Source organism: Mobula hypostoma, chromosome 23, assembly GCF_963921235.1.
Source record: "Mobula hypostoma chromosome 23, sMobHyp1.1, whole genome shotgun sequence".
NCBI lineage: Eukaryota > Metazoa > Chordata > Chondrichthyes > Myliobatiformes > Myliobatidae > Mobula > Mobula hypostoma.
In genome coordinates this window covers 45,689,819-45,703,142 of record NC_086119.1, presented here as the reverse complement: position 1 = coordinate 45,703,142, position 13,324 = coordinate 45,689,819, and the positions used below count along the sequence as shown (strand labels likewise).

Here is a 13,324-nt window from a genome sequence, read left to right as displayed (position 1 = left end):
ATGTCTGGAACAGGTGTAAAAGACAAATGGCTTGGTCCTGCTAATTTTCTCTGGTGATTAAAGATAATTAGTTGGTAACAGTCTGGGAACAGACCCTCTTCATAATGTGGCAAGGTTCCTGAAAATGAGAATGAAGCATTGCACAGAATATCATCGGAACAGTCCGCAACTAAAACATGGGCTAAAAGTCTTATTCAAATTCCAAAGACTTATATTTCAGCTAGGTGTGTATGAATACACTTTTATAAACTGTTTATTTTTGTTGTTTTTCCTGTAACCTTGTTTATTCTAATACAGCTATTCTACATAGGCTCCCTGTTAGTGTACGCATTTACCACAGCTTTATGGTTGTGATGAAATAGGGGAAGATGCTGGTATGAGATGAGTATTGCAGATGCTGGTGTAATAGTGGACTGCTGAAGGCTGTCCAGAGATGCCCAGTGTTGGATTTACTGGATCCAAACAGTAACTTGAAAGTGTAAATGCAAAAAAAAACTATTGTTGAGCTTAAACTGTACTTACTTTGCTTAACAGTAAATTAAGCCTTTCAGTATGATTTCTGTTAAATCCTCTGATTTGGCATATGATTGTCTTCCATTTGTGGAAATTGAATTGATTTCGGATCTTTTGATGCAGCAACAAATTAGATGGAGCATCTAAAACAAATGTTTGGCTGTTGTGGATAAAGATAGGCCTCTCACAAATCAATAAGCCTTTACATGGTCTTACCATTATACTTAACTCTTCAGGCTAATTCTATGTTGTATGTCATTATTCTCTGATCACTATAATTTTTCTAAAACAAAATCTCATGTATCTCATTCCTAAAGACTGGTAATCTGCTTCACAATTGGGGACATAGTACTGAATACTTTCTCTTCTATATATTGTGGACAAAAGTGGGAGTCAAGTTACCATAGCAATATCCCACAAGCAGAAAATTATAGCATGGATAACGTATGATAGTGTGATTGAGAAGCCTGTTGGCAAAACCACCAGAACAGCAAAATAAGCTTCCTTAGTTATTGATGTACTAAATTATCAGCTTTGATTTGGTGCTTGGACCTGCTGTAGTATTCTTACAGCTAGTTCTAGTACAGATAGTCATAGCCGTCATTTTGAGTAGGTGAAGGTGTATACCAATCTGAAAAGAGGCCACAGGTTGGTTGCTTCAGATAACCTGCTGTGCTCAAGTTAGTGGCACAGATAAATTTATTGTTGGTGTTTAATTGCAAAAACTGCGATGTCTGAGCAATGCTGCATTAAAAAATGTATTTTAAGACAAAGGTATAGTACTGCTCGTTTTCTATTGCATCCAATATCACAAATTGCATATCAGCACAAGGTGTTCAGTCTAAAACTGCTAGAACTAAATGTTGCTCTTGTTTTCAAATTTAAATTTATTGTCATTCAACCATACACATGTATAGAGCTAAATGAAACAGTTCCTCTGTGACCAAGGTGCAAAACACAATACATATATCACATATAGCACAAAATAATATTAACAAATGAATACTTGTGTTTCAGGACTGTATAATATGCATGGAGAAGTTGAGTGCCTTGTCTGGATACGATGGAATGTCCAATGCAAGAACCTTTAAGTCGGATGCAATAGGGAAGCTCGGAAGGTGTGGCCATGTCTTCCACTTGCTATGTATGATGGCCATGTATGAAAATGGGAACAAGGTACAAAAAGCCACTTTTTATCTAATTAAACTAAATATAGTTGTCTTCCTTTTTTTTTAAAGGGATCTTGGCAACCTTCCCCAAAAGGGAAGGATGTGGGACTTTGCTAATGATAAGAATTTATTGTACACCAGTGTAGAAGGACATTAATTTAGACTGCTTAAAGAATACTTCATACTTTGCTCACTACACCCACTAATCTTATTAAATAGAAGCTAGTGAGAATTCAAACAACATAATAAGCAAAAAGTAGATGTTCCACCATTGGGTCAGTTAAAAGTTCACCACGTCAGCCTAGACAGAACAAACATTTTGTCTTGCTTAGTTGAAACTAATATGAAGATTTTGTTATGAACAATGTCCCAAGTTATTGCTTAGCTAGCTATCATGGGAAAGTTGTATTGTCCCATTGAGAGTATCGTGTCCAAATTAGGGATGTTTATTAAACAATTGAATTCATTTTTTAGGATGGAAGTTTACAGTGTCCTTCATGTAAGACAATTTATGGTGAAAAAACTGGAACTCAGCCAAAAGGAAGGATGGATATTTATTTATTACCACAGTCACTTCCAGGATATCCAGACACTGGATCTATACAAATTGTGTATAACATTCCTCATGGTATTCAGGTAATGATCACTCGGTCACTACTGACAGCAGGCATTAAATGATATCAAGAATATTTAGATTGTGATAAACTATTAAAGAATATAATTGGCATTTTCTGTATATAGCTGGTTTTGGTTATATCATTGTCACATTACAGAAAAATGTAATCTATTTATTAAAATAATTCCTCTTTGGTTTGGATTTTTTACACTTGCACATTGTTCTAATTATCTGTATTAGACCATAAGACATGGGAGCGTATTTAAGATTTGGCCCATCGAGTCTGCTCTGCCATTTCATCATGGCTGATCCATTTCCCCCTTCAGCCTCAATCTTCCTGCCTTCTCTTCCTTTCCCTTCATGCCCTGACTAATCAAGAATCTATCAACTTCTGCCTTAAATCTTGAATATACCCAGTGACTTCGCCTCCACAGCTGCCTGTGGCAACAAATTGCACAGATTCACCATGCCCTGGCTAAAGAATTTCCTCATCTCCATTCTAAAAGGACACCTCTCTATCCTGAGGCTGTGTCCTCTGGTCATGGACTCCCCCACCATAGGAAGCACCCTCTCCACATCCACTCTATTCAGGCCTTTCAACATTTGATAGTTTTCAATGATGTCACCCCTCATTCTTAATTCCAGTGAATAGAGAATCAGAGTCATCAAACGCTCCTCATATGACAAGCTTTTCAATGTGGGAATTATTTTTATGAACCTCCTCTGAACCCTTCATTGATAGAATTGATGCCTTTAAAGTATTAGTAGAAATGATGTCTTGGATCTATAGTTTCTATGATGGAAGTTCAGACTCAATGACTTTACCACAATTAGAGCACCCAGTGAAGAATTCTTGAACTCTCTGAGTTCAATAATAATCAGAAACAAAGTGCAGTCAAATTTCAAAAGCAGTGTTTAAAATAGCAAACTGATTCATCATCTATGTATTTATGCTTTTGCTAGTGTCTTCCAATGAGAACATGTTCAATATTTTCTATACCCTTTGCTTTCACATCTGTTAAGTAAGATATTGTAACAGGTAGGGTGAAGGTAAGTATGGGCTGATACTAATCGCTTAGAATAACACCAACTCAAACACTTGGACGGATATGAATGGAAACTTGGACATTGAAATTCATCATTAGAACATCAGAACCAGAGTATTGTGTTCAGTGTTGTAAACTGCTGTGAATTTCTTGGAGAAATTCTAATGTTATTAAGCCCATTTGTATTGAGGATGTGAGATTCAGTCATAATGATGCAGCAAGGAAACAGGCTTGTTAGCCCATTGAGTCTGCACGAGCCATGAAGTCTAACCAATCCCAATCTTTAAAAATTCTTCCTACATTCCCATTAATTCCTCATCTCTTCCCCACCCTGCCCCCATTCTATCTCTTGCCTACACACATTGACTTTCATGTGACCAGCATTTAAGGGCTGTCTGTCAGTGCAGAGCTGTCTTCATTTAGAAATCAGTCTGGCAACCTCTGGAAGTCCCAGGAAGGGAATGGCAGTGGAAGGATCTGTTTTTTTATGTGGTACCTCTATCTTTCACAGGGTCCAGAACACCCAAACCCAGGCAAACCATACACTGCCCGTGGCTTTCCCAGGCATTGCTACCTGCCCTACAACGAGAAGGGAAGACAGGTAATATAACTTGCATAAATCTCAAACATGCCATGATTACTGACAATTCCGGTATTAAAGATTGCCCAGTTTTGTGAAATGAAGTTCATTGGAAGAATATGACTACTAGAATCATTGTCTTTTTTTTTAAAAGGAAGTCAATTCTTTATTTTCCTCATCAGAAGGAAAGTTCTACTAGTACCAGTGGCAGCAGTCTACTATGTGGCTGGCCATCCATTTCAAGTGTATGCTTAAGATGTGTGCAAATATTCCACTTAGGTTCCTTTACTTTTTGTCTTAACAGATGTCCCCAATAGTACATGGAGCTAAAGAAAAATAGAGGGCTATGGGTAACCCTAGGTAATTTCTAAGGCAAGGACATGCTCGGCACAGCTTTGTGGGCCGGAGGGCCTGTATTGTGCTGTAGGTTTTCTGTGTTTCTAATAGTGTTGATACTTTGCTGTATAAGATGCTCTCTTTAGCATTCCATTCCATGTACACTCTCACCCTGAGTGTGTCAGTAGCCTATTTTACCATTGATTGAGGATGGGAGTAGGCAAGAGAGCAGTTGAGACCTGCAGTCAGACCCTCAGATGACCTTCAGAAATAGGCAGTTCTTTGCAGCTTCAATGGTTCCATTTAATATCAGAATGTATAGAATACAACCTGAAACTCTTACTCTCCGCAAACATCCAGGAAACAGAAGAACATCCCCAAAGAACGAATGACAGAAAAAAAACAACCCAAAACCCCTCCCCCCATACATAAGCAGCATCAATCCTCCCCTCCCTGCCACCCCGGATTTACCAGAAAGCATCAGCACTCCCACCACCCACTAGGCAAGCAACAGCAAAGCCCCAAAGTGAGACCATGGTCTGCAGTCCATCAAAAACTACAGTTCATCCCAACAGTTCAACATCCCTCAGCTCTCTAATAAGGGAGAGAGATATCACTGCTTCCACAGTGACAAGGGACACAAACAGTCACTGTTTTGATGCTGCAGTCTGTCTGTAGCGCCGCTTTTATTTCAAAATTTTCCCCAACTCGAGAATCGGCAACAAACTCTAACCATAGAGAGAGATATCACCTGAGTGCAGAGGCCTCCGACATGTTCCGACTTCCTGTGACACTTCGGTTCATCTTCAGATACTAGGACTCATCGGAAGCCTACTGCGAATTTTCTTACTTCAATGCTAGGGAAGTAAATTGATGAGAAACTGATAATATTAATCCTTTCCAAAGCTTCAGTGTATAGTATTCTCGTATGGTAGCCATGCATGCATAGTTGTCAAAGATTGAATAAAAACTAATATGAATCTTTTATTTTAGGTTCTGGAGCTATTGAAAGTAGCATGGAACAGAAGGCTGATTTTCACGGTGGGCACATCAAGTACAACTGGAGAAACGGATACAGTAGTTTGGAATGAAATTCACCATAAAACAGAGAAGGGATCCAATGTCTCTGGCCATGGATTTCCAGACCCCAACTATCTCGATAACGTCCTCGGAGAACTAGCTGCGCAGGGTGTAACTGTAGACTGTCTTAGGCAATAACTGAATGTTATCTTGAATGAACTTTTGATTCAGTGTGCTTCTAGAGATGCTTCCATCTGTTGCACTCTTTGGAGTACGAGCTGTGCTTTATTTTACTTAAGTCTTTTGTTAATGCAGAATCAGCCACCACAGCTTGGATAGTGAAGTGAGGGTGCACAGGCTGCATCTTAAGTCTAATTGTTTGTAACTGCAGCACTGGTAGTAGATGTTCCATTCAAAGCCAAATCTAGCTGAGCTGGACTCACATGGTTTCCCTTCACCCCGTTCCTTTTCCTGGCACTTAGGAACACCTCCAGTATAATGTTTACGCAAAGCATTAACCAGCAAGGAATTGAACTAATTTAATCTTGTTTGATTACATAGTTTCTTGAGCATTGTTGCATCATATTTGACAGCGGCAGCAATGTTAAGAACTACAGAACTTGGAATTCTTGTGTACATCATTCTCCTTTCAACCACAGGCATTAAAAATAAGTCTGGGGCTCACATGGAAGCAGGCAGTGGAATCTTGCAGCATGTGCACTTACCATGTGATCACGGCAGTGTTGGATAATGGAGCGTTTTAACGTACAATATTATTTTCATCCTAGAGGGTAAGACAATAGATGTTCATAGCATGTGCACTAGTACTGGATCTTGGCGGGCTGAAACAGTGGAATCTTAAACATGCACTGCTCTGTCTGATCTTAGTTGTGTGGGGCTGTACAGTCTAGTGTGCATAAATTGTTTAGTTTTGTGCCCAATTCCTATAGCCTGTTTCATACCTATGACAAGGTACTATAATTTTTAATGAAATTACTTTTCTATTGTGCTCAGGGAGGCCTTATAATTAACAGTGATTTCCATGTAATAAAGTTTTCTTTAAAACAAAAACAAAGCCATTGGCATCAGTTATATTCCATGTAACCTCTATTTTCAGGTAATTTTGGTTCTACATGCGTTTTACTATACCTCCAGCAACAGTGAACACAAGACTTTGTGTAAGGAGGTTAAATTGCTTGTGACTCATCCTTTGTGCATCTGCTAAAGTTATTCAGAATCATGTTTTATTATCAGTGACATATGAAGTAGGTCCTAATGAACGGTCTCAGTCAGAAACTAACAGTTTACTGTTTTCCATAGTAGCTGCCTGGTCTGCTGAGTTCCTCCAGCATTTTGTGTGTATTACATATGCAACCCTCTCACTGGGGCTCGTACACCAACTTGGCTTGTGAGAAGGCCACCTTTCATAAGTAATACAGGTCAGTATGATTTGGAGTTCAACCATACAAGAATATCAGGGTGTTTGGATTAAAAGAACCTCTATTTGAGCAAATGCTGTGTAAATACTGCTCATACAGTTATCGGTAGCTCAGAAAAGACAGATTGTACACCAGCATAAAATTATAAAGTATATTTACCAAGTCTCAACCTTATCAAACTGTTAATAGAGAAAGAAAAAGATGAAAAGCCCCATTAGTTAGACCAGTCTAAATGTGCACAAATATTGGAGCTCATTTCTGTAGTAGCTGGGAGTAGCTTTACTCATGGCGGTGAATTCTCTTCACCAACCACAGATAAAACTTGCTTTCTTGGAGTCCTCTGCCTCATGAAGTACTCCTTGCAATAGGGTCTCCCCTTTTGGTTGGGATCCTCCAGGTGTCTTCTCTGGTGCTCTTTCTCCACACCTCCCACCGAAAGACCCCAAACCAGACTACTGCCCTTCAGAAAACTCTTCCTGCCCAACTCTTGAATGTTCCATGCCATCCCACTCCTGTCACTGACATAGCATTCCTAAGTTGGACAACATGGCTCCTTTAGCCGAATCCAGAACACTGTTACCAGCAGGAAACACTGTTTTTACAGAAAACTTGCTGGGCATTACACTTCCTTTCTCCCCCACTCACCCACCACCAAAAATAGTCATGTCCTCATGACTTTCGAACTTGCTAAACCGTTATTAATAACATAGTATTCAAATGAAGTTTGTAATTCCAGGACCTCTAATCCATTTGTAAATGGCAATAACATATCTCACCATTGGGATGGATGCAACATTGTTTCCCCAGTACATCATATGCCAGCCTATCTGGGGGCTTCCTGACTCTGAGACCACCTTATCTCACCTTCAGCCTCAGGCATGTCTTGTGACTGTTTGTTTACTTGAGGATGCCTCCCCCTTATCACTCATACCTTCCAACGACTCAAGTTCTCTGCCCACCTGACTGAACTCTGCTTCTTCCCCTATTATATTGGAGCCCAGTTTCTTGTTACGTCTGCCTACCCATTGGTAGTCCTCCCCATTAGTAGTCTCCATCAATTATTGGGAAGTTTGCATAAGGTAAAAACCATACCATGCTCCCATTTCCTTATCCTGAGTCTGTGCAGTATTCAGTGGTTGGTTCCTCTTCAAGTCTTTCCACTGAAATTGCACTAGAGAGGATTGCCTTTCTGTTCTCCTCTTCTGCAGAGTTCTGTACTAGGTTCCATGTCAGGCTCTGGGTCAACATGTACTTCCTACTCTAGGAGTAGAAGGTGATTCTGATGGAGAATTTTGACAGGACCATTCCCATCCTCTGGCTTCACCTTGGGAAAAATGGCAAGTTTGGCATCTGGCTCCAGACTACGTAAGGTGTAGACGTCCAGTTGTCAGCCAACACGCTTCCTTGGTAGCCCCAAGTTGCTTATTAAAACTCTCTAAGCATTTGTTAAGAGAACCTAATCTTTTGATCGTATCTCCTTTGTTCCTTGGTTTTGCCTGGTAGCAGAAATGATGGCTGGCTCAGCTTTTTGCAGCCCTTTCCTCATGTCACACACATACTTGAGATGTGTCTCCTACGGCAAGTCTTAACCCCTGGTTCCAAAATAGAGATCTATAGCTATTCTTGCTTCACCTCCAAACATAGTTTGGCAAGTAGCCAGTAGCTTCATTCTGTGTACAGTTGTAGTGGTGTACCAAATGCCCATTATGCTGACTCCAAATGTTCTTTTTTTTGGCATCCTGGGTTCCAAGCATGTCTAGCTATTTCTGGTTGTACTTTTCAGGCTGAGGATCACCCTGAGGGTGATATGGAATGGTCCTTGACTTCTCAATTCCAAGCATGCCCAGTAACGCATAGTTTGAGCCGACTCTCAAAATCGTTTTCCTGATCACTGTGTGTCCTTCTTGGGAGGCCATAATGAACAAAATATTTCTCCCATAATACTTTGGCAACTGTGCTTGCTCTCTGATCCTTTGTTGAAAAGGCTTGAGCATATCTGATGTAATGATTTGTGATGACCAAGACATTTTACAATGTTGCTGGAATCAAACTCTGTGGAGAGAAAATCGATGGACACTAAATCAAGTGGTCCTGTACTTTTTGAGATAAATGGAGCAACTTGTGTAGGCAGCATCTTCCTTTGAATACATTGAATTACAGTACTCTTCAACCTTGGGCTTCATTCGGACTAATGGAACTGGTCTTGGACCAATCTGTAGGTCTTGTCAAACCCCAATGACCCAAGTTTCATGAAGTGATTACTACAATCCTCTGGTATTTCTCAGGAAAAATCAACTAGGAACACTGAGGTCTGACTGGAGGAGATGTGACCCTGTATAAAACTTGGTTCCTCAACTCCACTTTGTCCCATTCCTTCATCAGTAGAGGTATGGTAGGGTGTTTTGTCTTCTCAACTTGGGCCATATCCCCTTTGCCAACAGATGACCAAATGGTATTTATACAAGGGTCATCTCGCTGGACTGCTGCCAATTCCGCAGGACTCAAGATAGGCAGCTGCTTTCTATCCAGAGCGGTCAATTTGCAATGTATTTGTGGGATGGCATAATTAGAAACTCCCAAATGGTCCACAGATCACCATGCATCTAGCCTTGCCCCTGATTTTCCCACTCTGAAAAGCTGGCAAGTTACTTTCACACCAGAGGCAAGAACACCATCCCACTGTGCGCTTTGAGCACCTCATGAGAACCTCAGAACAATGCATCTGCATCAATGTTATAACTCCCATCTGATATTTAAAGCCAAAGTCGTAAGTAGACAAGGACACCAACCAGCAATGATCTGTGGCATCCAACTTCAAGGTGAGGATATAAGTCAATGGATTGTTGCCAGTCCTCACCTTGAGCTTTGCATCATATGAATAGTCACTTAACTACAGCCCATTTCAACGCCAGAAACTCCAATTTGTAGCATAGGGTAGTCTTGTTCAGATGGTGACAGACTCGGCTGATGAGAACAACAGGTCTCAACCCTTTACCTTGGTCCTGATACAGAGCACTACCTTAACTCTCACAGCTGGCATCTATGTGCAGTACATATGGCAACTGGGAGTTTGCAAAAGTCAGCACAGGTGCTTTAGTCAGCAACTCCCAACAGCTGAAAGTCATCTTCACATCTTGCATCCCATCTTTCCCCAAAAGGCTAAGATGAACCTTGCCACCTTTTCGTTCTCCTCCCTTTTCTCCCCCCAAGGGAGCATAACCACACAAGCTGATTCAAACTTACTCTGGTGTAGTCCTTCACAAATCTCTGGAGATACCTATAGTATCCAAGGAATGAATGCAGGGCACTCACATTCTTGGACCTTGGCCATGTGGTCACCACTTCTATCTTGGATGGATCCGTAGCCACTCCATCCTGTGAGACTATGTCCGATGTAGTTGACTGACATCTTACAGAACTGGCACTTGTCTAGTGACAGTTTTAACTTCAGTTTTCAGGCAGTCTAGCACCTTCTATGCCCTTGTCTCCTGCTCCTCCAGAGTGGACCAGAACACTGAGATCATCCAAGTGCACCAGTATCTCAAACAAGTTCATGTCCCCAATGCTCTTGTGTTGAAATGTAGCTGGTGCTCCTGATATGCCCTGGGGCATTCTTTCAAACTGAGAGAATCCAAATGGACATAATTCTATCTTCTCTTTATCAGCTTCACTCATGGGTATCTGATGATACCCACTCCTTAGTTTCAGCACACTGAATCATTTTGCTCCACTCAGGTAGGCCAGAGCATCCTTGATCTATGGACATTGGTTCAGTGTCCAATAATCAGCACACATTCGTACCTTTCCATTCTTCTTCCTCACCAACACTATAGGTGATGCAGAGGGACATTTTGACTCGGTGATAATTCCAGCTTCCTTCAATTTTAGTAGGTGGTGCCAAACATCTTCCACCTCTGCCAGTGCTATCCATCGAAACCTTCTCTGAAAGTGGTGACCTCCATCACTCTTAATAGTGCGGTGAGTACTCTTGGAGTAACCCACCTCAAAATTGTCAATAGAAAAGGCATCTCAGAGCTTCATCTTCACAATTGGTCTTCTTTTCCATTCCTCGGGGTCCAGGGAGTCACAAAAGTTGGATGACTTTGCTGTTAACTTTCCCGATCCAAGAGACTCTCTCTTCCTGTTTTCTCACTGGAAAACTAGACATTACCGTCACAGGGAAAAAGTATACCATCAGCCTCCCACATCTGAGAGTAACCTCTCTCCAAGTTGTTCCTGACAATCTCTGCTGTCCAGTTTGTCTGGACAGCCGAAGGTTTCTACAGTTCAGGTCTCACCAGCACTTCATCACTTCTTCGTGATCCTCTGGAGCATCCACCAGGAGAGCCTGAGCATCAGGCATTGCAGGGAATTTGGGGTTTCCCATCACTCTAGTTACCTTCCCAAGATGTAACGCAGCACATTTGGGTGTACCACGCAATTCCTTGCTTGTGGTCATCATCCTGCTTTGGAGGAACTTGCACCTTTTCAAAACCGCTCTGAACACAAGGTGAATGGACAAAGTTTTCAAAAAAATCCTCTCCGTTTCTCTCCTTGCATGCCCCCATGAGCCTTCTCACAATAATGGAAGCTTCCCTTTTTCAACCGGATCCAGATAGACCAATACTAATGTATCAAGGGTCTCAGCCACTCCATCTTCTGAAAACTCCAGTTTCAATGACAAATAACCACCGAATGCATATTCATCAGTATTAAAGCCCCAAATTTCTAGGGCATTGAGTGGCATCAATGGTAAATGCATCAAATACTGGTTGTAAAAGGATCTGTCAAGTAGAGTAACTTGAGAACCTGTGTCAAGTGTGGATCTAGCATAAGTACTCTCAATCCATATAGATACATCCAGGCTTGGTCCCACTAAGCCTTCAGGAATAGGGTTTTGCACTTTAGCGTTTCCCTTGATAGCGTTTCCCTTGATACATTGATTGGAACACGTTCTCTCCAAGACGCCAGGCTGTTGCTTTACTGGGTCCCTCAGAAATTTCCCAACTTCCTTTTCTGTTTAAGCAACCGCAGGGTTACTTTTTGAAGGTTTCCTGTTCTTCACACTCCCACTTGAAATGTCTATTCTCTCCACAGTTGTATTAGAAAATACCAGCCACTTCTCTAATCAAAAGACTCTTTTCCGGAGTATACCTCTGCTTAGTATGTTCTACAGGTGCGTCAGGTTCCTATCAGACTTGTTACACTAGGTGACTGCAGTAGCCGACATCAACCAAGATATCTCTGCTTGTAGGGTTTTCACTTCATCTGGCAAAAACCCCACATGTGTGGTATCAGGAGTTGCTTCGGCAACAGAGGCTAATACTGAGGACATTGCCCGACTGGTGGAGGCCTCCTGCTCCTCCATTATGTTTTCTTCCTCTCCTACTTCCCTGATCAGCTCAACAAACGAGGGAGAGGGACACATCTTGTGAGTCATGCAAATGCTTAAAGCAATCGTGTCATGTGACAGCGTGCCTTCCCTACTTACCCCATCCTTAATTGATTTATCTCAGCTAGTTGAATAGCCCCTTTATGGCACAATCAATGCAGCTGACTCTATCGCCTGAAATTGTAGGCAGAAAGTTTCACCCCTTTCTCCTGGAATGTGTGCCTGAACCTCATCATAAGATCAGCTGGGGTGTCCGTCATGCCAACAATACTTTCTAATGCTTGTATGTAGCCCACCGACATGACCAACAGGTTTTCTGCTTTTAAAGACTTCACCACCTAGCAGCCAGACCTTTTAAAACTCTCTACCAGTCGCTATTTTCTCATATCTGAGCACTGCAACTCATCCAGTAACTGAGATGATTGCTCTGCCCAGGCCTCTCGTCTTCCCCAGCAGAGTTGGCTGACTTCAGACAACATGCTCAGCCTACACTAGCTTTGACTCTCTGCAGGTACACTTTGGCATTTATCAACCAGTGATGTAATTGCCAAAACCAGCTCAGAATTTTTAAATCAACTATTGAAGGGCACATTAGACCTTGCACGTCAGGCAACTCTTTTCCCTCACTTCGCAGAAACAACTACAACTTGTCTTTAAAGTCTTCACTCTCAGCTTCATTCCCACCTTCTCTAAAATAATGAACTGCCCATGGCCCCACCTCTCCAGGCCACCCTATCTTATCAGACAGCACGACTTCGGTTACGTCACTGGTAGTCTGGACTAATTCGACATCCTTCCCTGCTGATTGGTCAAAACACTATTCAACCCGCGTAACTTTCTTCAATACTTTTACAGAACTCAGCACTCTGAGTAGCAGTTCATCTGGAATTCTAATATCCACCCCACTCAAACACAAGCATGACTTGTGGATAACCGCTTCAAATCGTACCAAACCTTCATCCCCACAGTATTCATAATAAAATACCTTAATTACAACACACCTCACTTTCCTTAAACACTAGTTTAAACACTGCTTAAGCACACAAATAAAACACTCAATAAACTGCTTAATCATCCTTAAACAGCATTCACACAGTATCTGAAATATGGGATGGGCTCCTCAAGTGCAACCCTCTCACAGGGCTCGTACACCAGCTTGGCTGACTCTGTTAACAACCATATGACTCAGTAGTGAGAAAGCCGCCTTTCATAA

The 13,324-nt window shown here is 41.6% G+C and overlaps 1 protein-coding gene across 2 annotated transcripts in view; it reads left to right on the top strand.

Annotated features, from left to right (window-relative positions):
• dtx2 (deltex 2, E3 ubiquitin ligase) overlaps nt 1-6,319 on the top strand; it is a 66,999-nt gene extending 60,680 nt beyond the window's left edge. For both annotated transcript variants that reach the window (XM_063031377.1, XM_063031378.1), the window contains 4 exons: nt 1,531-1,689; nt 2,157-2,318; nt 3,856-3,945; nt 5,254-6,319. In XM_063031377.1, the coding sequence (XP_062887447.1) occupies nt 1,531-1,689; nt 2,157-2,318; nt 3,856-3,945; nt 5,254-5,478 (636 nt within the window). In that variant the 3' untranslated portion in view covers nt 5,479-6,319. The remainder of the gene's footprint in view (nt 1-1,530; nt 1,690-2,156; nt 2,319-3,855; nt 3,946-5,253) is intronic.
• The last annotated feature ends 7,005 nt before the right edge of the window (nt 6,320-13,324 follow it).